The sequence below is a fragment of the Semicossyphus pulcher genome, unplaced genomic scaffold (genome assembly GCF_022749685.1).
Source record: "Semicossyphus pulcher isolate SPU_LCO1_2020_fin unplaced genomic scaffold, fSemPul1.0.p SCAF_28, whole genome shotgun sequence".
In the NCBI taxonomy this organism is placed as follows: Eukaryota; Metazoa; Chordata; class Actinopteri; order Labriformes; family Labridae; genus Semicossyphus; species Semicossyphus pulcher.
Window position 1 is genome coordinate 6152610 of NW_027211702.1, and position 25882 is coordinate 6178491.

The 25882-nt window shown below is 44.5% G+C and overlaps 1 protein-coding gene across 1 annotated transcript in view; it reads right to left on the bottom strand.

Annotated features, from left to right (window-relative positions):
- The window catches only part of dcc (DCC netrin 1 receptor), a 291775-nt gene that overhangs the window by 197050 nt on the left and 68843 nt on the right, over positions 1 to 25882 (bottom strand). The window contains exon 2 of the mRNA XM_069677215.1: positions 12651 to 13013. Coding sequence (XP_069533316.1) covers positions 12651 to 13013 — 363 coding nt within the window. The remainder of the gene's footprint in view (positions 1 to 12650; positions 13014 to 25882) is intronic.

Below are 25882 nucleotides of genomic sequence, written 5' to 3' on the forward strand. Positions count from 1 at the left end.
AACGACTCTTAAATCGTTGCACGGGGCGTCGCTGGGTGCCGAGGACGGCGAGGACTTGAGCCGCAGTGACATCACACAGATCGAAGGCGATGGGAACACTGATGTGAATTTAGATCATGTGTCTTATATAAGTTCTGCTGCTGTCTGTTCCTGTGTGGATCACACTGTTGCCTGCAGCTGCACACGCACGCACATGCACGCACATACGCGTATTAAACACACACTCTTGTTTGTGTCACTTGTGAGGACCATGTATTGGCTTAGTTTTAATTCCTGGAGGATTAAGATAATGCTTAACCAGAACTGCTACATGACTAATCCATAAACAACATACTTTAATCTCATTGTTAACCACCAAGTCTGAGCTCTTTACAGAACTGGGTTAGTGTACGGGGGCTCGACCCAGAAGCCGTGACAGCCGTTGAAACGTCAGCAAAATTCAAAGTGAAGACAGAAATGTGGATTTAGGAGATGTTATTTCTGCACATGAAGCAACTGATCACAAGTGACGCCGTTACGTAATTAGGATACAAAAAAAGGCAACTGTAAGTTACAGAAAAAAAGAGGTCATTAGGTCACAGATACATTTATTAAAGAATGGAGATGATATAAAACCGTCCGTCTGACTGTCTCTGATAACACCATGCACCTGCGAGCACACGTTACGACACTTCACAAGTCTCACAACACCGCTCCTCAAAGTTGCCATGTGGTTGCCATGGCAACTGTGGTGAAAACAGTGCTTTCACTGGGAGGAGATCGGAGCAACATTGCAGCACAGAGCAGGTTCTGCCGTCCGGCTGTGAAGACGCTGTGACTATCCAAGAACTCGACATCTAAAGAAACATTTACAGGTAAGACCGGTCGCTAACGTTAGCCGCACAGAACTCAGTTTAAAATGTTAGCTAACCTGTCGTCTTCTTCTTCTACTACTGAAAAATAGTGACTCCGGTGACGGCCGCGGTCGGGATGGCGTGTGTAAAAACACAAACTGCAGACTGGAAGAAGATGACGGCAGTTTACCTGAAGCTTGAGTGTGAAGTCGCGTGAACAGCAGACTTAACAAAGAACATTTAAATTTGTCTTTATTTGCAGATTTAGTGTCAAAGGAATCAGTCACTTTAAAATACTTTGATTAGGTTACTGATTATATTTTCAACAGGTGAGTAAGTAACCCTCCCTACCCTGAACATGATTGATTGACTGTTGTTGTGTATGTAGCTGGTTCTGAACGACTTCTGAACTCAGATTGGTTGATTTGTTCTCAAAAACATGCAAACAGAAGTCAAAGGACACAAACATTCACAAGTGATGTGGGAGGAAATTTAAAACTCATAACCATGTTGAACCTTTCCAGGACAGACTTCCCACCAACAGCTGTCAGAATGCTTTTATAACCAGAGGACTAACAACGGTCTGTTCGCCTGCCTCCAAAAATCAGCTACAATTAACACATCACACCTGTTGTTATCCCTCCACTGGCTCCCCGACAAAACCAGAACTGATTTTAAAATTCTCCCACTTGTGTACAAAGCTTTAAACAGCTTTGCTCCTCAGTCTATAACAGACATGCTAATCCGCTACAAACCAGCAAGAACTCTGAGGTCCACAGGCAGCGGCCTCCAAGCAGGGGAGGCTGCTTTCAATATTTATGTCCCAAGACGATGGAACGCCCTGCCTGAGGACCGAAGAGGCGCCCGGACACTGAACATTTTAAAAGCAGATTAAAAACACTTTTTTTCATAAGTTTATGGCTAAAACTGTGTGTGTAGTGTGTGTAGTGTGTGTAGTGTGTGCGTGTGCGCATGTACCGCTATGTGTGGGCGTATGCGTGTTGATTTATTTTATTTTTATTCTGCTCTGAATTTTGCTTTTTCACTTCACGTGAAGCACGCCGTGTTGCCCTGTGTATGAAATGTGCTGTATAAATAAAGTTTGACTCGACTTACCAGCAGCAACAGAACCACAACACTGCAACATATTCAACCAGTTCTCTGCAGGGTAAAGCCGACAACAATCCTGACGGCCATGCACAGGCTGCCACAAACAAATCAGTGTATGACAAAGTCTGAACGAGCTTACAAGCAGGTACGGTGACTTAACTCACTGAATGAAGTTAGTCCAATAAAGCACACACAGATTATCTGTCTGATATTTACATGAACAAATCTCCAAAAGGCTCCAACAGCACAAACACGGCCCAGAGGTTACGTTCAGTGACTGAATTAGCTGAGGGGACACCTAGCAGCTCCCACCTGTCACTCAAAGAGGCCACACCCCTTTAATTTAAGCCTTAATATAATGTAAACAGGTGAGCTGTATAAAGATTCTCCCCGTACAGTTGTCATGAAGAGAGAAATGAGCTATAGAGACCCAAACTGTTTTTTGTACCAGGCTGTAAACATGTTTATTTCTGCTGTAAAGTTTAACATGGGGCTCTATGGGGACTGACTCACTGCTGGAGACAGCCTCAAGTGGACACCAGAGGAACTGCAGCTTTTGGCACATCCAGTCGGAAGTTGCTGCTTTATAAAACATAAAGTTTATAAATGGAACATGCTGAGTTTGGTAAGTTTAAGTGAACAGCCTCATGAATCCAAAGCAGGAGCAGAGCGATCGTCAGTATGACAGCAGGTTCTGATCACACAGAATAAAGTAAAACAAGATGAAGGAGGAAGAGAGCAAGAGAAGTGGGTCAAATCTTCAGGATGGTAGGAGGAGGAGGACGGGCGGAGAGAGTCAGGAGAGACAGGAGCAGTTAGAAACTTCGACCCTGAAAGCATCATGTCCTCACTTCAACTTCCTGTATCAGGATTCAAACCAGCAACCCCCAGATCAAACCCTGCGATGACGGCGGCTGTCGTCTCCCTGCTGTTTTCATCCTCATTAGACGACCGTCCAAAATAACTCAGACGGATAATAAAATGCAAATCACAGCAAACAGTCGAGGGCAGCGGAGGGATTTGGGGACTCTACAGCTCTGAATCTTTGCCTTGGGAACGATTATTATCTGCTTCTGTGGGTCGAACCTCGCTCCTCCTCATCGCCGCTAATTGGGATTTGTCCAAATCCTCAGAGAGTTGGTGGCTAATTGGGGATGGACGGATTGAAGGCGATTCTGTTTCTCTTTCCAACACAGTCGACTGAGGAGCTGAAGGTTTGCAGTCTGTGTTTCATGTGGTTGGGAAAGAACACTGAGGCTGTACAACTCTTCAGCTACAGAAGCTTAAATGTTGGAAAGCATTAACATAAATATCCCTTTATGGAATCTAAAGAGAAAGATTTAAATAGTAACGGGCTACATTCATCCTTCACTCGTTCCCATTGACAGCCTGTGAAGCCTAAATGTGCAGCAGAGATCGGCTGGTGGAGCTGCAGGCTTTATGAGCTATACTGCAGCCAGTCAGCAGGGGGCGATAGAGAGGGTTTTGCTTCACTTTTTTATTGTATTTTATTTTGTTTGTTTATTTGACGGGGACAATGCACAGTCCCTTAGCTGTACCAGAGTTAGCTATAAGCTAATTTGTGTCTGTAGTCACTGGGCAGGAAACTACGAGTAAAAAGATTCTTTCAACATTTCACAAAATTAAAACACAAAAGCTGTTTCCGTTTATGTGTGATGGGTCCATGATTTCATCTTACATTTAAAGTCTTTGAACTGCAGCACTCTCTTATATAATCTGTTACTGAGCTCCAAAACTTTGCAGCTCTGATAGAGAAAGCTGAAACTCAGTAGATCTGTGCTGTAACGTCACGTATGTATGAACTGTTTTCGTGGGGGAGGAGCCACTTTATTTTATTTTTATACAGTCTGTGTGACAGGCTGAAGGTGGGCTAAATCAGTGGTTCTCAACTGGTGTATTGAGACCCAAAAGTGGGCCGCGGAGCTGTTTCCGGTGGGTCGCGGATAAAAAAAAAGTTGTGGCAAAAAGTCTTTGCTGCGCTTTTATTTTGAAGGGCATATGTTTCCTGCGACATCCATGCTGTAGAGGTGTAGATTATTCCCACTGATTGTGTAATCCCAGCTACAGTTACATGTACATGCTTGAGACTTGTTGAGCCCCTTTATGTTGCACTTTTTCAGTTAGTTTCTGTTGAAAAAAAGCGGCTAATTGAATGAATTGTAGAGGGAATGTGCTCTTATTCTGCAAACTGCCCACATTTTAATTAAATCAATTTGCCTGGTTAAAAAATGTGGGTCTCAATTGGTCACTAAAGAGGTGGTGGTGGGTCCTGAAGCGAGGCCAGCTGAGACACACTGGACTGAATGGTCCCCATGAAGCAACTTTCACAACACAGCTTCCACAGGGCGTGTTGTCGTTGCTCCGTCTCTGGTTAGTGTCGTCTCATTTTTCTCTCGTTTAACAAAAGCTTTGTTAACGTAAATTAAATTCAATCTACACGAGTAACAAACTAACACTGTACAATTGCTGTTTTTGTGTTATTGTCGGTGTTGAATTGCAGATAAATGATGTTTATATTTGAATGTCTTTCTATGTTCGCTCTGCTCTGCTCTGTCTTTCTTTATTCCTCGTCATTATTCCCTCATCTTTGTATTTCTTTGTACTCTCGGTTCATTCTGTGTATCATTTTTTACTTTCTCATATCCTTTGTCTCTCTCTCTCTCTCTATTCGTCTTTATTCTCTCTCTCTCTCTGCTCATTCAATACGCTCTCTCCCTCGATGTATTCTCTTTGCTCACTCGGCTCTTTTTCTTCCTCTGTTCCTCTCTCTCTCTCTCTCTCTCTCTCTCTCTCTCTCTCTATCTGTGTGTTCAGTGTTTCTAATTAATTCCCAGTTTACAGTCATCTTGGAACACACACACACACACACACAGTCAGAACACTAATTGAATTTTTAAGCCTCTGCTTTTCATTAGCATTTTGCCTTGTAATGTGTTTTGTGTCGCCTGTGTGTGTGGCTCTGTCTGTGTGTGTGTGTGTGTGTGTGTGTGTGATGACATGAAAGGAGAATTGATTCATATTTGAATATAACACTGGTATCTGGGTGAATTATTTCCAATTACAAGTGTGCGTGTGTGTGTGTGTGTGTGCGTGTGTGTGCGTGTGTGTGTGTGTGTGTGTTTGAAATGATTAACACACATGATTCGAGCTGCTGTATTAGGGCCTAAATTTTAACTTAGTCTAACTGAAGTAAAATAATCACGATGAACACAGAATAAAGAATCGTGCACATGTAGCGTTTGTTTCATCCAGCAAACGAACTAACTCTAGACTAAGATTAACTAACTAGATTAAGCACGGATAACTTCACCGTATATACGTTCAGCGACGTCACGGTGCAGCGAGGGGTCGTGATTTCTGTCTCTGTAAATAAAGCTCACAAATCCAAACTGAAACTTTCTGATACTGATGTGTTTTGTTTGTTTTTCCTTCTCAGCGTTGCTGGCTGACTGTGATTTGTAGAAAACTCCGTTATCGATGGAGAACTAAATTTCCCAGCAGCCCCAGCTTTATCATGTGACGCTGCTCCAAGCGCAGTTATGTTAGTCTACTCCAGAGGTCTCAACCACAGACTGTATAAAAAGATGGACGACATGACAGCTCCCTAAAAGTGAAGCCAAACCCTCTCTATCGCCCCCTGCTGACTGGCTGCAGTATAGGTCATTTTTCTCAAACATGGTTTTTGTCATTATAGTTAGTTCTTATCATGCTGATTTATGTCCAAGTGTTCATTTTTCTGACAAGTTTATTTTCAATTAGTTATTTGATGCTATAAAAATGATGATTGACAGCTCTGTTGACCAACACGGCTCCTGCAGCCGATCAGTTCTGGGTGAGGAGAGTGGAGGACGATTGTCGAGACTACAGTCACTACAGTCATTGAAGTTTCCATACCTGTGAACTTTAACCTCAGACCAACACAAGAAGCTGTTCTGCTGTTAAACACGCCGGCGTGCGGGATCCTTGCTGTTTTTTAGTTAAGTTAAGTGTGTGTTTTGGTTAGCGAAAGTGGCTACGGCGGCGCCACTCGCCAATCTCCACTGCACAGACTCTGGCTCCAAATGACGTCACCATCGCAAGATGGCAGCGCCTATCTCAGGGGCTATTTTGGCATCACTTTCGTACAATGGGAGCAGATGGAGACGCGTCGTCCATCTATAAATACAGTCATTGGTCTCGACAGGTAGCTCGCGGCCTGGTTTTTAGCAGCGTGCCAAGAGGTTCACAGATTGTGAACAAAAATCTGATGACAATAAATGCACCTTGAAAGTCTCCTCCTACTTCAATTCAATCAAACACACAGATGTCCCGCCCCCTCCAATACAAAATAATAGGATACGATCCGCTGTCAATAAAAAACGATGATGCTCCTGGCAAGTTTGTTAACATCTGAACCGAACCAATCACAACAATGCTGCAGCAACCTCCATTGACAGGTCGGGTCAGTTACGCTGCACGCTAGCTGAGCTAAAGTGAGGAGTTCGGTGCTGTTAGCCTGTTGAGCCACATTTATGATGGACAGTGAAGGCGGCCACGCCCAGAAAAAGCAGCAAAGGAGTGGATGAGCTAGTTTTTATTCACGAGCGTGAAGGACAAGTGTGTGTGCGCCTCATCTGTGGTACCAACGTTTCAGTCGACAAAAGAACCAACACGGACCGCCACATGCAGTTCCAGCGATGTGATGCAAGGAGCTCTTGGTCACTTTTTTTAAAGTAGCTCTCAGATGAAAAAGGTTGGAGACCCCTGCTGTATTCCAACCTCCGGAGCAGCGAGCCACCTACCCGCTGCTCAGTCTGTAGCGTTTCATTCTTCTCTTTTGTGCGCGTCTTTATGAATAACCACACCCACATATTCACAACCAAACACGCCTCTACTTGCCACGTTAAGTTCAACTATTCAAAGACCGCTGCTCCTTCGTGGTAGTGGAACATAAAGACTGTTGTTGAATCTCGTCGCTGGATGCCAGCGTTTTCCTGTCATGTCAGGTCGTGCACTTCCACCACTATCAGACGCACCCTGCGCTACGGTCAAGTCAAACTTTATTTGTGTAGCACATTTAAAACAACCGCAGTTGGCCAAAGTGCTGAACAGGCTCAAAGAATACAAACAGGTTAAAAGAAGACAAAGTGCAAACAATAGAAGAAAAACAATGAAGGTAACAATTCTACTTCCTGTTTATCATTGGGGTCATAGCAGGAGTTAATGTTGTACTGTAGTGCACGAGATTGACTGTATGATAATCAATATATTGGCATATATGCATTATAGTGGCTTCCATGTTTGTAAAAGCTGCAGGAAAACCTCTCGATGTATTTCTGTCCAGATCCACAGCCCTGTGAAGCACACGCTCATTCATAAATATGTCGCTCAATCAATATCTCCCTCTGCTCTGCCCCCGCTGCCCTGCACCAGTACTCATACTTTCAGCCACACCACCGCCCCAGCATCCACCTGCAGGCTCCGGCTAGAAGGGGTTTAAGATTTTATCTCATCATTTCTCAAATTTCTGCACGTAAAATAAATCTGCGAGGAGTGACGAGGTCGGAGCCGAGACGCCAAACACAAGCCGTGTTCTGCTGCTGCGAGAAACATTTCAAACTATCACAAACGTTTGTCGTTTCACTGAAATGAGCATCGACATACTGTGTTTGCAAAGGCCGCTGTGCATCGACGTATATGAGCAGATATGTAAACAAGTTAACCGTTAAGGCATTCAACAGTAAGAAGACAAGAAGTGCAATATCAAACTTTTTTTGCTTTTAGAATCAAAAACGTGGAACTCGTCTCTGCATCGTCTGAAGCGACTTCCGCCTCGGGGTCTCAGACTTAAAGTCCAGGTTTCAGGAGGCCGCAGGTCATGAGCAGAGAAGATCCTACAGCAGGGAAGTGTTGCAACATTGTGGTTTCAGGGTTTACTATTTCCACCGACTACTCTAAAAACACACACACACACACACAAAACACACACACTCTCCCTCACCTCCCTGTGAGCTGCAGCTGCCGGTCTGCGGTCTGTAAGCGTCTAACTGAGTGGGAGGCTGAGAGTCACTCCAGAGACTAAAACACTCAAACACAAAGAGCTGAGCGAGCTAAAGAGACGACCGCCTGATACACGCTGTGATAGAGTGTGTGTGTGTGTGTGTGTGTGTGTGTGTGTGTGTGTGCAGAAGCTTGTTATCAGAGTCTCAGAAGTAATCAGCATGTTGTTTAGGCTATAATTTAAATTCAGCCGACTAAACAGAAGCCATTTGAGTCTGAATGAGGAACTCTCTGACCTCAGCGCTGAGGTCCCGTCATGCAGCTCGTCTGTCTGAGTGCAGCAACAATAGGAAGGATAAATATTCATCATTTGACATTTCACACCTCCAAACTAAAAACACTTTTATACGTTTTTTTAACCACCACAAAAAAATAAAAACACAGTCTGACTAATCGTAAGAAATTAGCCCTAAATACCCGATTAGACTTTTAATTAGTTTCTCAGTTTGTTTCAAAACACAGAGATGAAAAATGTTTGTAACGACTGCAGACATGATGAAAACATGATCAAAGGAGGCTGCCTCTTTATTCTACTGTCTCATCTCATGTTCACAAAGCAAACTGCACTGATGATTTTCAAACACGCCCGTAAACGTTCACAGATCCTGCAGTTTGCTCTTGTTGGAGAGAAGCTGTCTGCACCTCCTCTCTCTGCTCTCAGGCATTAACTGAGCTCCACACTGACGGAGCTGACGGAGCTCAGCTCCATGCACAGATCGAGGATGAGCAGGGAGAGGAGGGGGCAGCTCTTTAACAGTTTTACTGTAAAGTGCAGACTCGACAGGTGTTCACTCGTTTGACTGTCTGTAACGCAGCTTCATTTTTTATACGAGCAGCTCGTTCAGATAAAAATCCCACACATGTGGTCAACGTGTGCCCCGGGGTTGAGCCTCGCACAGCCCCGCACTGATTGGTCTCCTGATTATAATTATAAAGACAAAATATTATTAACAGACTGTGTTTACAGACAAATACATTTTTTGATCTCCAAGGTGGAGTTGTCGTCATGATCACGAGAAACTTGTGTAGTGTGACAGCCCTAACACTGCGCTGCAGCTACCACCAGCTCTCTGCAGACGGTAATATATTCACTCTGACTGCACGGTGCTGTTAGCGCTGCTGTTTGTGAATTAGAAGCTTTTCGCATTGAGGTTCATTACATCGAAAGGGGCCAAATTTGCCCCTAATGTCTGCGTAATGATTCATTTAAATACGTGCAGAGACGCTGTCTGCTCTGCAGCATTGGGGTGCATTCAACCCTCTGTGTGTGCTCGGAGAATTAAGCATCTTTTTGCGTCATGTGCACAGGTTTGGTGGGCACAAAAGCCGCGAAACCCCTGAGTGAATTCCCCCCACAGTGTACGAGCTGACCTCTAGCTCTAATGGCTTAAAGACCACTCTGTGGTCGGACAGATTGGCGATAGACGACGGAGCCCTCTAACATGGTAACGTCATGATCTATGGTAATGGCTGACGTTTTCACATCATTTGTGTTGTGAAATCATCACATTTCCTGACAGTCAGAAGGATCAGAGCGCCTCCACTCCTTCCTGGCGGCTGTCAGCTGAGTCAGTCCCAGTGGATGGCAGCAGCAGGTTGTGATGTAACGTTATCACTGACGGGTTGGTAACAGTGTGTTTCAGCTGACTTCACAGACTCGAGTCACGCTGTCCGGCGGTTTTTACCACCTCACCTCTTCCATCACAGATACTTCTGTGGTTTGAGGTCACTTTGAGACTCGGTTTGCAAAGTCGCTCCTGCTAACAACAACCAAAACATACATGAGATGAGACAGAGCATTACGGTCTCATATGAAACCTTAATCTACAGCTAGTGCGAAAGAATCAGAGACACTGATTGGTGTGTGTGAGGGAAACTCCTGTGATCAACATGACTTGCATACTACATGTTTTAATGTTTCAGAACCTGCTGACTGACTGACAAAGATTCTTAACGTTTGTTCTTGTCTTTACTTTTTCAATTAAGAACGTTCCTCTCAGATTGTATTTGCTGACCCTCACGGATACTTACTGGTAATTGTCCATTTTTGGCTTTGTACATGATTTGTATTGTATTATAATCGACTAAGTCTTTACATTTTAATAGCTGGATACATAATGGATTGGTTGGCTAACGATGGGTTTTCTTGCTTAGAATTCGTACGGCTCTCTTTTGCAGTAAGAAAACAGAGTTTGTCAAATGACATCTTGAGTGTGATAATGTGCATCCTGTTGTTTGGTCCATTGTCTCAAAGTGCTATAAGAAGGGGAAGAAACTTTAATTCTTCAGTCATTACAGAATGAAAGTCGAAACATTGTGCTGGGTGATGTGTTGTTACCCTCTCTCACCGATCCTAGACCTCACACCCACATACGGGCAATTCAGAGTCACCATGAGCGTAACGAAGCGGAGGAAGCCGGAGAACCCACGCATGCACGGGGAGAACATGCCAACTCCGCACAGAAAGGCCCACTTTGCCCAAACCGGAGTTTGAACCAGTGACCTTCTAGCTGTGAGGCAACAGCGCTAACCACTGCACCACCGTGCAGCCTGGTTATTAATCAGCATATGTTAATTAGAAAGTTATCAAACCCAAGTTTTCCAACTTTGTGACATTAGTGACTCATCCATCCTTCCCATCCTCCAAGGCATCTCACCTTTCAAACGAACCACACTCAGGGCTTGTGTAACATTTATTCCTCAGCTTCAGATGTTTGGCTATTTGAACTTTGGCACAGCGGAAATGACCCGGTGCACATGTCATCATCGAAAGGATGTTCTTCCACGAGCACGATTTAAACAGGAAAGAACTCATGATTAGAAAAGAGGTGGTGTCGGAGGGCTTCATTCAGCTGATGGCTGCCCGCTGATCTGCAGGAGGCTGCGTATGTTTTTAATCCGCTGATGGATGTGAGCGGCTACAGAAACCTGTAGGATATCAGGGTAGTGAGGGCACCTCTCAGCCGGCTGACTGAGTCATAATCTGCTTTTCATCTCCTCCTGAACCATTGAACCACAGTTTGTGTGTTTACACTAGAACTAGCTCATGAGTTCACTTTGGGTTTCTGTTTGGAGAAGGTGCTACAAAGTCGATTTTTGCACTTCATGATGACGTGAATAATCCAATTTTTCGATTATTTTTTTGCTCTATAAACGTTTTCCCCCAACAAATTAACGATAAAAGTAAATTCCCTGAAACGTGTGAGGAGACTGGAAACGTTCCTCTGTGTCGACGGTGCACATTACTGGTGATGGTGCTGCACTTAAGCCTGTGAGCCCCTCTTTCTATTAATGTCTTCCATAAACAGTATTGATCTTAAGCCACACTTCACTTACCAAATTACATTACAGGTGAATTACTTTAGTTCTAATACATAATATGAACAATAAATGGAGGAAGCGGAGTAATACTAAGCGCATGTGTGTGTGTCACATGTAACTGCCAAGGACGGGTCAAGGTGTCATGGAAACATTATGCGAATGAGGGAATCTCCTCGTCTCTACTCTCCTTCTCTTTGTCACCATTTCTCTTCTCAGGAGAACATATTGAGGAAATCGAGTGAGTGAACGTCGATTTAAGATTATTTTTTCTAACAAATCATATTGAAGCAAACTGTTTAAAATGTTAAATGGACTGCCCTTTTAAAGCTCCTTTCTAGTCCTCAGACCACTCAAAGGGCTTTACACTGAATGTCACAGTACACATCATTCACATGTACAATCATCGCTGATGGCAGGGGCTGCCTCTGCGAGCAATTTAGGTTTCAGATTGGACTGGAGGACGCAGGGATCAAACTGACAATCTTCTGATTAGTGGACGACCCGCTCTAACACTAAGCTACAGACGACACAGAAAAGATGAGGACCTACAGTTGAGCCCTGTGGGATCCCAAAGAGTTCAAGGATTCAGGAGGATTTCTCATTTGGTTTTACAGTGCTAAATCCACATCCATTCCACCTTTAATGGAATGCCAGGACCCTCCCCGCCCGGCTTCAAAGCCTTCGCCTTGGGGTCCAAAGCTCCAGTGCTATGGGAGCCAAACACTAGTGCTCCGAGCTTCCAGTCCAGGCACCAGGTGAGCTAACGGCAACAAGGAACTCAGTGAATCAGAAAGAGCTGCTAAAGAACATCCGAGGAAAAATCAGGAAATATATTATGCACCAGATGTGATCGAGTTGAACCACAATCAGTGAAAAGAGTTTAAAAGTTGTATTTTTGTAACAGTGAGGCTCGGCCCCCGGAAACACTCGATTTTATTGAACTTTGACTTTTCGATGATGTGCCTGTGCAAGCTCGGAGGATGATGTACGAGCCGCAGCTTGTACTGCGGTCATACGTCACCATTCTGGTTAAGGAAGACCTTCATGTTGTCAACTTTAAGCCCAGAAAAGTAATATGGCAAAAAAAGCAAATACTGTAGCTACAAAACAATGTCAGCAAAGGACTCAATAATTCATCATAAGAAGGAGAAAATACACAAGTTTGGACTTTGGTGAAGAATGTGAACCTATCGAGGGTTCAGTCTCTGACACAGGAAGTGTAATAAATCTGTCAGGTCAGATAAACTACACACAGGAACAGTTTCCTGCATGTTCTGTCGGCGTAACATCATTTGCATGTAAGAGTAGAATAGAGCCGTCTCTTACCGGCCACAGTGACTTTGGCGGTCCGGCTGACGATGCTCCCCAGTCCGTCCAGTGTAGCGAGGCACTGGTATTCTCCTTCATCGGGCCGGTGGTGCCGCGAGTGCACAACGTTCTGCACCAGCAGCGAGCCGTTTGCTAACTGTTGCCGCCGCTCGTCCACCACCGTGCTCAGCAGCACGCCGTCCTTTCGCCACGTGATGCTGGGAGGTCCAGCCGCTGTGTCAGATTGCGCCTGGCAGTCGAGCTGCAGCACGCCGCCTCGCACCGTCACCGTGTCCTGAGGCTCCTGGGTGAAAGTGAAGTCTATGAAACCTCCAAGACTGGAGGAGGAGGTGGAGGAGGAGGGAGACGACGTGTCTGAAGCTGGAGAAGGAGAAGATAAGAGGAGGAGTTAGATCCAGTGACAGGAACACAACCAAAAAAGACAACCAAACCAAGGTTCATGGTTCATACAGAGGTTAAATACAGCAGGGGCTTTGAGCCCAGCACGTTCTCATCCCCAATCTTCAAACGTGGCAGCTTGCTCAGCGGCCTTACGCTTACACGACAATCTAGGTATGCAACATTTGTGCATGTGCTGGGCTCCACAGATAAGTTAGTTACTTATCTTGAAAAGAAGTAAACATTGACTTTTACATGAGAATCAAACCCTGCTCTCCTGGATAAAAGACTTTGTACGTTTGTTTGACCCGTACGAGGTCACCTGACCTGAACGGCACAACAAACAATTAACGAGGACAGCGTCCAAAACGATGCCAGACGATTTCACTTCAGAGTTGGAGCAATCGGCCGCCGTCCAGGCCGCCAAGAAACATCTCCTGATGCCACATCAGAAACAATCATCTCGACTTTCAAACTGGGAAGCAGCAGCAAGGACACAAACTCTTCTTCACACTCTCAATCAAAGCTGTTATTTCAGCAGCAGGTGAAGGACTACACGTTGTGATTGTTTCATCTTTATTATAAGTTTATTTCATTTATTCATAGATGTATTTATTCATAGTTGTCATTAGTTTTGTCAGATGAATCTGCTCATAGCAGAGAACATGACTAATTTGACCTCTGACCTGTGCACTGCTTTGATTACTCATCATCTCCATCAAAGCCGCATCAACCTGTTCACGTTTTTGTTTTCATGTCTTTTTATCTTTAATCTGTAAAAGGCTCTTACAGCGGTGAGCGGTGGCGGCGGTGTCTCCCGCTTCCGCCTTTGAAGTCGACGCTGCTTAAGAGTCTTTCATCCTGATCAGAGAGGCAGTTTGTTCGGTCAAAGCCGCCGTTCAGCGCCCGTGTGTTTCCTGGATAGACTTAACAGAGGTTCAGAACAACCTGGAGTCACGTCGTCACCGCACAAAGTCGACTTTGAAGCGCAGCAGATGTTCTCTTTCTTTCTTTTGATTTTGCTGACGTTCCTTTTAAAGCCTCGCAGCCTCACTTTCTCCTGCAGGAAAACTCGGATCAGGTACAAAATCTAAACGCTCTCCAGGTGTGTTCCCGGCTGCAGCAAGAAAACAAATGGGGAACATTAAAGTTATTTAACTGTAATGGCTGCGTTTTGCATAGCTCTTTAATGGCTTCTGGTTGCTAATACTGCGAGTTTCCACAGAAAACTTAGAGCCGGACAAAAGCTCTTTGTCCTGAGAGCTAAAGTTAAAGCTGAATCAACATCTGTGAAATCATCATGATCACACCTTCTTATCCTTCATATCCACCACTTTCCCGCATTTTACCCTCCCCTCCCTTCCTCGTGTCCCCTTCTCCACCTTTATCCCCTCCTTCCTTCTCCTCTCTCTTTCTTTTCCTTCACGGTTTCCTTCTTATTGATTCCCCTTCAGCAGTCCTCCCCCCTCTCTCTCTCTCTCTCTCAGTAAATCACTATCTTGACAGCTCTATCTGTACTCACTCCCACCAGTCACACACGCACACGCACACACACACACACACACACACACACACACACACACACACACACGCAGTCACTTCATCAACGTGTCCTTGTCCTCGTTGTCCTGCAGTTTGATGCTATCGCTCCCCGTCAGCCCTCCCTCCATCTCTATTCTCTTCTTCTTTATTCTCTCTTTTTCTTCATATTTCATGTGTGTCATGAAGCTGCTCTTTACGTCCGTGTTTTTGAACGCACTCTCGTTTCCTTGTAACCTCAACGATGTTACAGAACATGACAATTTGTTCTGGATCTTGGCCTTACAGTGTTCAAATTGAGTGAAACTAGAAGCACCTGTTACATCGGCCTCTTTAAAGATTAGTTTTGTTGCCTTTATCGATAGGACAGTGAAGATAGGACAGGAAATGTGGGGAAGAGAGAGGGGGGATGATGTGCACCAAAGGGCCAAGGTCGGAGTCGAACCAGCGGCCAATGCAGCGAGGACTCTGCCTCTGATTTTGAGGCGCCTTCACGACCAACTCAGCAAACCAGCGTCCTACATCACTCTCTTTAAAGCCACCAGACTTAAAGACAGGGTAGTTGCTACTTTAACGCCGCCACGTAGGAACAGGGTTTTTTTGTGTTATAATGTTACACAAATATTCTGGTTAAAGATATAATCTGGAAGATTTTCATGTAAATAAATGTCTGTTAAGTCTCTCTCTCTCTCTCTGAATGAGGTAACACAATGGTGATTGAGCCTATGACCCACTGATGAAAGCCTTTGCATTTGCAGTATTACAGACTGAGTGTCTGTGGCGGCGCCCAGTTAGTGACGCGTTTTCCATCGGCCAGAGAGGGTAGGCGGAGCTAAGCGGCTGCTTTTCCGCTCTCTGCAAGTGTTGCGAGTAAACAGTAATCTACTATGGCTGAACAAACAAAGAAAAGATGGATGACTACAGATACAACTTCAACAAGAAGTGAAAATCCAAAGAAGAAGAAACAAACTCGACGCTCAGATGAAGCAAACAGTCTGAAAAGGAAAGCGACCGTCAGCCAGGAAAATCAAGAGTTACAACCGGAGCCAACCGTGGACGTCACACATGCAGCACTGTCTGGATATCTGTGTGCTCCCACAATTACTGTTTATCACCACAGGTGGCGGCAAAGAGAATTAAACAGAGATCTTCAGGTTTATATCTTTAATGCAAACTAACCATTAAACACCAAAGTCTCACAAAAACACAAACAGATGATCCAGCGGTCGACCAGCAACTTCAATGTTCTGTAAAGTGAAATGTGGTGTGTTTGCAGAGAGCGATGTAACGTCTGTTTGTGGTTAAAACAATCATCTTCCTCTGTAACAAAAAGGTCTATCTCTGTAGGGATCCTTTCTGTCATGTTGTCACACACTTAGAGTAACAATCTGAGCCTGTCAGTGATAGCAGGAACTTCTAGTCTTATTTTGATTGGGCACATTTGCCCCCAAGGATTATGTTGCAGCCATTACGTGCGTTTCACGGCTACAGGCTGAAACAATCTACTGAAGCAACTCCAAAACTTTGCACCTCCGATAATAGTTAAAAAAGTAGGGCCAAGGTCAGACTAACTGAGATGAATTTTCCTAAACCTTTACAAAACACTCCGGCAGCAACACGATGCTCTGACAAGTCATAAAATGAGCAGCAGTACGTGTCATCATTATTTGGACACAGTGTGAGTGCAGTCCAGGATCAGGTCTCTGTTACTGAGGACACAGTGACCCTGTGAAAAGCTGTGACCTCACGCAGGTGAACGGCAGGCTGAGAAACTCTTAGACAGTTTTCTAACAGAGGCAGAGAGCTGGAGGGATATAGAGCCATGCAGAACTTTCACTGATAAGATGAGAGTCGGTGACAGCCAGGTGGACAACGGCCAAGACCATCCCAACACACACACACACACACACACACACACACACACACACACGCTCACAGTGGCTGTCACCGTCGGTTACTGTCTGAGAAGCAGACTGCATTAAGACTTTGGACAGTGTCCAAAAACCGTGTGTGTGTGTGTGTGTGTGTGTGTGTGTGTGTGTGTGTGTGTGTGTGTGTGTGTGCTTAAACTCTGCCGGCTGCCTGCTGCCAGCAGAGAATCATCTTCACTAAAAGGAGAAACAGGAAGGAGCAGAAACGACGAGGAAAAGAGCGAGGGGGCAAAAAGCGGTGAAATGTCATCCAAAAGGCTAAAACCCCCCCATCTGTCAGTGAGACGTCATAGAAAGTACCGGACTGAACTAACTACTGACACGGTGCTAAATAATGTAGCAGATATTCAGCTGGGTGATCAAACACTTCCTGAAGTGTTGGCTTTGTGATGCGAGCAGAAAGGAGAGTAAAGATGATGAAAGGAGGAGCGTGTACAGTGTTTCTGGAGGACATGTTTGATTGCTGAAAGATGAAAGTTTCTGCTTGATATGCTTGAAAAGTCGGGGCAGCTGGAGCCGTGAACAAAGGATGAGAGGAAGAGGAAGTGCTAATTGAGCATGAAGAATTGAAACGTGAATGAAGGACAGAGGAGTTTGGGAGTACAATGGGAGGTGAGTGCTGCTCCCTGATGATGACAGTGATTCAGCTCTGACAGAGATGTCCGGGTTCAAACCTCGTGCTGTTAGTCGTCACACTTTGTTTTCCAGCTGTGTCACTTTATACACAACAACAACATAGAAACAGAAAGGGAAGCTGTCATCCTTAACGATACCGTCTCAGATGACCCGACTGCAAACTGAACTTTCCACATTAAAGATGTTCATGGAGACGCTAGAAGAACTCGTGTCAGAGAACTGGAAATGTTCCCTGTTATCTAGAAGTCGTTGGTTCAAACCCTGAGACTAAATGTTGTATGATTATAATATATTTTGAATTTCCTTCCCGACATTAGCCTGACCACCAAATCTGCAGATATTATTGACTAAATAACAATAACATGTGGGACTTCCTGTTTTCGTTGCTTCAAATTAAAAGTCCTCTAGGATTTCATAAACAATCCAGCTATTAAAGGGCCAGTTCACTGATTTTCAACCTCAGTGCTATCATGCTATTATGGGGAGCTAATGTCTTTATGGTAGAAGAAAAATTAAACGCTATCTGCTTCTCCAACGGGCCCTGAAAAACCTCCACCAGACTACTTAAAACGTGTCATCTGACAGAGGCCAGGGAGCTCGCTGAACTACACTTCCTCAATCTAGGACGCCGCCTCCGATGTCATGTCTCGTTCCCTTCATGTTTCAGATTCTGTCCCGCTCTGAGCCGTTGCCTGCAGAGAAACAGTAGTATTTCACTCCAGCCTCTCTCGCTGCGCCGTTCCTTTCAGAGGGAGGGGCGCAATGCACGCTGGGTGTTGTAGGAATGTAGAATGGGCGAAACAACGAGCTATTTGTACAACTTTTTCCACAGCTATGGCGCCAATTTCAAATATTATTGCTTCTATCGCTTACAGAGAACACAGTTGCTTTTTCCAGGGTGAACTGCTCCTTGAAGGTAAATAGGATTTGTTTTAAGCTGCGTTCAGACAAAAAGGGACGCTAATTTAAACTTCACATCGATCGTGCAAGTTTGACAGTTGTGAAGTTGTTCCTTGAGGCTGACCAGTGCCCAGTTTGATGAGCTGTTAGCTACCAGGATTTCTCTGCTGGACACCAACTACCAGCGCTCTGTTTCAGCTGTTTCTAGCTAGTCACATGTTGGCTGAAATCTGGATAACAACAGCACTAAAAAACCCAAAATAAACATGATGCTTTATTGCAATAAACGAGTCGAATTGATGCCAAAATACAAAATCATGCTGCAGATTTGTAAAAGTTCCTTCTTTATCCAGTTTGGCCACAAAAACAACTTTTAAAAGCCTCTTTTTGAAGAGTTTGGATCTTCTCCTTCTGATGCAACATTAAGACATCAGGATAATCTCAACACTTAAACAACATCACAGGAATTTCTTAGAGTTGCAAAAAATCTACTTGTAAATTAAGTTTTGTGCGTTGCCCAGCATCGCTGCATCGACTTTGTACTCGCACCGTGCAAAATATACGCTTTGCTTTGAGTGTGAAAACAGTTTAAACTGTTAAAATGCTTGTCAGCTGTTAGGAGGTAGGAGTTCAACAGAGAATACTTATAATGTATTATGCATGTTCAAAGCTGGCCAGTAACACCAGCTGGGTTTATTACTCGGCAGCACTTTCACATCCAGACTGTCGAGGTCGGACAAAAGTGCAGTATTACTTTCTGTGACATCGCCGCTCTCAGACATGTGCTCTGAGCCTGGATAACTTCCTCGTTCACACAGACGACCTTCAGCTGTCAGAGGAGGCGACTGCTCACAGAGAAACTCAGAGATCCCTGCTTCCACTGACAGTGAGAACGCAGTCATTTCAGCTGTGTCGAGCTTTTATTTAAATGTCAAGTGTTAGTGATTGATGTAGTGCAGTTTGCAGTGATAGCCTCGTCAGACGGGGCGAGATGATGATGAACATTTTGGGTGTATTAGAGCTCCAGTGGAAGTCAACGAGCAGGACTGCTGAGCGCTTTAAGGCAGATTATTTTAGCATCGACGTGGAGAACAGCCTCGATTCCTCGTGTGTGATTTCACTGTGAGTGATTTGTGGCTAATTCATCTCCACATGTACGGCTTCTCCGTCACTCTGCAGCTCCACCAAACAACGCTGTGCACACGCTCAGAGGTGACCACGGTGTTGAATCATTGTCGACAGCATACACCTGTCCCTGCTCCTGTTAGCGTGTCCGCTCCCCTCTGAGTTCAGCATGAAAACTAAGAACTACATCCCTGCTGGCACACATTTACCAAGCAGCCAGCAGCAGGCCAATTATACACCACACACACACACACACACACACACACACACACACACACACACACACACACTAGCACGCATACATTTTGTAAAGGTCCCATCTGCAGAGAGCTCTGACACCAGCTGGACAACACCACTGTGTGTGTGTGTGTGTGTGTGTGTGTGTGTGTGTGTGTGTCTGGGTGTTTAGCATTAAGCCCTTATTAACAAGTCTCACCTGTCGTCCACCCTTTGTGTCTCATTGAACTATAACTCCCATAATCCCCTTCGACAATCTCACAGCTGAGCTCGACACACACACACACACACACACACGCACACACACACACACACACACTAACCACTTCAACATCGACACAAAAGCAGTTCAGCAGTTAACGTTTGTCAACTTTTGTATATTGCAGCATTTCGTCTGTTGCATGGACAGACTCGGTGTGACACTCGGCTCACAACGACAATAACTGTTTAGGACGACTGGCAAAGTGTATCTGCAGACATTCAGAAGAGATAACGCTTTGTAAAATCGCCAAACTTGTGTATTTCGCAGTCGTTTTCCGCTGTCACTGTAATGTTTAAACACGCTGTTGATTGCTTGGTCATGTTAGTTTGCCCTGTGAAACATCAGGATGTTCAGAACCTACCTGTCAGAGCATGCAACACACCTGCTGCTACAGGCTCTCATGATATCACACATTGATTACTGCAACTCCCTACCGGCAGGCCTCCCTGCATGCACATTCAAATCCAGAACGCAGCAGTGCGACTGGTCTGTAATCAACCCAAAACGACTCATATCCCTCCACTGGCTCCCGGCTGCCGCTCACATCAAATTCAAAACCAGAGATGTGGTTTGAGGCTTGGACTCGAGTAGACTCAAGTCACTGTTTTGAGGACTTGCGACTTGACTTGACAAAAAATGTCAAGGGCAAACTGGGAATCGTGATTGGACGACTCAAAAAGCTCCCCGGTATGTGATTGTCATGATTGGATGACTGGCTGTCAGTCAAACTCCTCGCTCTGGCAACACGCAACATCAAAGCCCCCAAAGAGAAGCCTCATCAGCCATACTCGTTACTACTCAACACGGTCTCAGAGCAGACCATCATCATGGCTGCGTCTGTGCCAAGATAACACAGATACAATTTGCTGTCATACTTTGTGAACAGGTTATATAAACTGGCCAATAATATCATTATTAGACGGGCTGCTAACACCTTGTGTTTTCTCTTTATGAAGACCGGATACTACAGGTCAGAGTGCTGGATCTTGGGTGGAAAAAAAGTGACTTGCCTTAACTAAGGACTCGACTTGACTTGACTTGCCCAAGAAAAAATGACTCGAGACTTACTTGGGACTTAAGCAAAGCGTCTGCTAATGGACACAAATGCAAACCAAACAGTACCTGTCAGGTGTTGGCGGTCATCAGAGGTGTGGAGCCAGCCGGCTGTAGCTGTGCTAGGCTAATCGGTATGTTTGAAACCGACCCTGAAACAAATCTCTGGCTCTAAGGCTGCATGGTTTTAGGAGAGCAAGAGAAGAAAGACATAACGAACGCTCTCTGTCAGTGATTGGCTGATGAGTTGTCACATGATATAAATGCAAAACAAACAAATCAAAATTTGTATCTGTTTAATTACGTAACACACCTCCTGTCACACACTGCTCAGAAACACACACACACTTCGCCCACTCTGATATTAACACCAATTGGTCTTAATTAGCTGAGTCTCATTCTGCCGTCTGTATTTGCTGCTAATTACTCTGAGTGTGTGTGTGTGTGTGTGTGTGTGTGTGTGTGTGTGTCAGCAGCATCTATCGCAGCCTGTTTATTTGTAGTGTGTAAATTAAATTAACGACAGCAGATGTTTGAACGCTCTGCAGAAACAATAAAGAGCTGTAACAGTTCTTAGTTATAAAACGTCTGTGAGAATAAATCAGGCAGAAGTGAAACGCGTCCTCAGGTTAAATCAGATCCCAATTAATCTCATCTTCACTTGTTTTGACATTTATAGATTTATATCAACATCATACATCTTCCAGACACATGTATCTGCAGATATAATGATCATAGTGATTGTTAATTGATCTGGTTATACCTATAAATCATGTTGACCTCGTCCCAGAGACATAAGGAGAGGTCTGACACACAATAACATGCAGACAGAACAAAGAATAAGGAGAGAGAAACCGATAAGGACTGAATGAAAGGGAGAGAAGGGATTAGTTTCACACACACACACACACACACACACACACACACACACACTGAGCTTAGACCTGTGTGTGTTTTCCATTTGGTCCTTGTCAAATCGCCTCCAGAGACAACAGTGACACACCTTCCCCTGAGACAAAAATCATCATATTCACTCCTCTGTGTGTGTGTGTGTGTGTGTGTGTGTGTGTGTGTGTGTGTGTGTGTGTGTGTGTGTGTGTTTGCAGGTTAAAACCCCAATAAGCGTTCCCTCTGCACGTTTGCAACGGAGACCTTTACTGCTGTCAGACACAATTAGCCAACGGTCAACAGCAGGCCAATTATACCCACACACACACACACACACACACACACATGCATAAGTGAACGACTATAACAAGGTAGCTTACTGTCAAAGAGGCGAGAAGGGAGTAGCTGTCATAACACACACACACACACACACACACACACACACACGCGCGAGCGCAGGGATTCCTGAATGACAATTTCAAAGCAGCTTTGTGTCGAAGTGAAATGGGACTAGCTGTCACACGTGTCACAAAAACACACACTACACACAGTCAGTGACACACACACACACACACACACACACACACACACACACACTGTGATAGCTCAGGTCCACACTGCGTCCACTCCCTCAGCTTCCGTCTCTTTAAATATTAACATCAGATATTTTATTCATGTGTTTCAGAGTTTATGATTTAAACGGAATCGTAAAAGAAAGTTGCTAAAAACGGGTTCGTTAGCATCGTAGCTTCAACATTCAAGTTCATGAGTTCCCTTCTTTCTCCTCCAGGTAAGATCTCAGCCAATCGTTTAAAGGACAGTGGCCAGACAGAAAGTGTTTCACTAACTAGTTAAACAAAGACTAGTTAAAGCTAAGCAGCAATCCACAGAGAGTCCTCCAGTCCCCACGGCTACATTTATAATTTAATTCACTTTCTGGCCTTTTATGGCTTTTTTGACAGCGTCAGGCACGGGGGAGGTGAGAATGGGGGACACGCTGCAAACATCCAGACAGTGCTGCATGTGTGACGTCCACGGTCGGCTCCGGTTGTAACTCTTGATTTTCCTGGCTGACGGTCGCTTTCCTTTTCAGACTGTTTGCTTCATCTGAGCGTCGAGTTTGTTTCTTCTTCTTTGGATTTTCACTTCTTGTTGAAGTTGTATCTGTAGTCATCCATCTTTTCTTTGTTTGTTCAGCCATAGTAGATTACTGTTTACTCGCAACACTTGCAGAGAGCAGAAAAGCAGCCGCTTAGCTCCGCCTACCCTCTCTGGCAGACCAACCACTGCTGGGTGATGGAAAACGCGTCACTAACTGGGCGCCGCTTGTGACACACAGTCCATAATAATACTATATACTGCACATGCAAAGGCTTTGAACAGTGGGCCACAGGCTCAGTCAGCATTGTGTTACCTCATTCAGAGAGAGAGAGAGACTTACATTTATTTACATGAAAACGTTTGAGATTATCACTTTAATTTTGCAAACAAGAAACCAGATAAAATAAGTTACACTTTTTACGTGGGCTACATCAGGTAGCCTGTGTGCCATAGATGAATACATAATGTACCTGACGTCGTGAGTAACTTTTGGTTTAACAAGGGACTTGAAATTCTGTCTCCTATAGGTGAAAATCCTCGGCTTGTCTGACTCATCCCCTTTCTACCGCTTCAAACCGACTTTATCGCTCTACATACGTCACCTACCTTCTGCCTTTTCTCACGTGATGACCACTAGAGGTAACGGCCTAACTATAAACATACAAATGGCCCGTCTGAGTTACTGCACAGATGACCTATACGGTTGTGTCTTTGGTGCAGGCAGTCCTACGAAGCCAAAGCTTTGATAACCATGAATCAGTTTTCTTCTTCTTCTTCTTCTTTATTCTTTTGAGACACAGTTTTGTATCAGACTGCTTCTGATCAAATCGAAGCAGCGAGCTTCAAACTCTTCAGGCAGGAGCAAGATCAAAGGTCAAATCCCCGTCTTTATTCTAATACTAATTACAATCACCTCATAAACAAGTGAAACCAGGAAGCCCACAAACACACAAAGCTCCTTTTAATTAGCTGGACTGAATAATTGAGAGTACAAGCTTTAGTTTGTAAACACATAACCCGGAGCGAGCATCTTACTGAAGCTTTTATTCTTCTCTTTCAACACCTTTAATACACCTTCCACTCAAAGTTATGCCTTTCTGGAGAATTACGTCTGAAAATAACTTGAAAAATGTCTGTGTTGGGTTTCCGAGCGTGTGTGACAGGGCCCATAATCATCCATAATAAAAACAAGCTGGCCGATTAGCCGGGCTGTAATGTGATCACAGGCGGGCTAACAGAATTCAGAGACAGATTTGGTGAGCTCGCAGCGGCATAATATCAGGGACGAAATCTGCGGTGTGAAGTCAAAGCGGTGTCAGAGCAATTCTATCGCTCTTTGATCACAGATTCACTTCCTGAAAACCCGGAGAGTGGAGGAATAAAACAACACGGCGGCTAAAAGCTGCGGGATGAAAGGAGAGATCAGGATGAAAAGAAAATATGAGAGAGGGAGGAGGGAGGGGAGATGATGTTCTGGGGTTTTATTTTAAAGCCACTAATTCCCTCCTTCTCCCTCAGTCTTCTGTTTGCCTTTTATCTTCTCTGCTCCATCATCTTCCCTTTCATGCTTTTTGTTTACTAATGTACTTTGTGTGTACTGAGCGTATAAATACACAGGATAGCAGCAACCGTAAGTATACATAAGGGATTTTTATTTTATTAACTCGAACCACCAGTTTGCTTCTTTTGGATGCTTTTCCTGCACCGCTGAGGTTGTGTCTCTGCAGCAGATGTTTGGCCGAGCAAAGTGAACAGGAAGAAACACAAATTGGTTCCATGTTGTCGAGAAAATGTCTTTCAGCTGGAGACCATTTCCAGGGGTGGAAGGTCAGGAGTGTGCCGCTCGGACTGACGCTGCACCAATCTGCCTCCATCTGAACGTGGTGGTAAAGGTCAGTGCAGAGTGACTAAAAGGCCTGAAGGCTGCATGATACGACTACACAGCCTACAGCTAGCTGAGGGCTGCAACTGAAACCAACACAGCGTTCAAGTCCAGGTGGACGGGAAGGAAAAGAGCTCAAATTAGAAGGCGAGGAGAAGTAAAAGGTATCGAGTCAGGAGCCAGGAAATAAGCACTTTCAATTGCTTGTAGTTGAAAAGTGATGTGCACATAAAATAAGTCTGTCTATGGAGCGTTTGCTCATTTAAAGGTTCTTTGCATCAAAGGAACAATAATGATTTTCTTGAAAGGGTTCACTGCACATATTTTTGGGTCTAAATGTCTAATAGGTATAAAAAGACCCCGCGCTAAGCCCCTCCCTTGAACGGCCAATGTCCAATCCTACGTTAGCAACCGTTACTAGGCACGGGAGGCCTGTCGAGCTTTCAGATACCGGAACGGTGTGCATATTGAATCTGCAGGTCTGACAGCAGACTTCCTCAAAGTTTAGAGGGGGGGGGGGCTCATATTTTTATTTAGCTTTAGCTTTTCCTGAGCCAAAAACTGGAGAGCAGAGATGTCGGACATGTCAGACATGGATTATAAATTGTGGAAGACCTCTCGCGCAGCTTAATCCATCAAAGATCAACAAAACTCCTTTGTTTGCTCCAAGTAAAGACGCTAACTAACTTGGCTAGGTTAGCATGTTAGCAAATAAGGACGGTTGAATATTAATTATAAGTTAATCCAGATTCAGTGTTTGGATCAAGCCCATGATATGTGAGCACACGAAGGGTCAATTGCTTTGCTTTGTTTGCTTCTGGCTGTTGCTTATGAGCTGCAACGTTATCCTCGGGGCAAATGGGCCCAAAGTGCGTCCACTAAAAGTTCTTGTTGTTTCCACTGACAGGCTCAGACTGTTATTCTAAGTGTGTGACAACATGACAGAAAGGATCCCTACAGAGATAGACCTTTTTGTGACAGAGGAAGATGATTGTTTTAACCACAAACAGACGTTACATCGCTCTCTGTAAACACACCAGACTCCATTGAGAAAAACAATGATTTTACCTTGCAGGACACAGGAGTTGCTGGTCCTGTGTCGGCTTTCTTTATTGGTTAGTTTTGTGTAACAGACATATTGTGTTGAATCTGGTGGAACTGTTTAGCACACTTAAGTCACACAATAATACAAAAACACAAACCAATTGAGGCAGCTGTAGCCCAGCTACTCCAGCGCTCTGTGAGGTAAAATTGATGTTTTTTTAAATGGAGTTTGGTGACTTTTAGCAGAGCGACG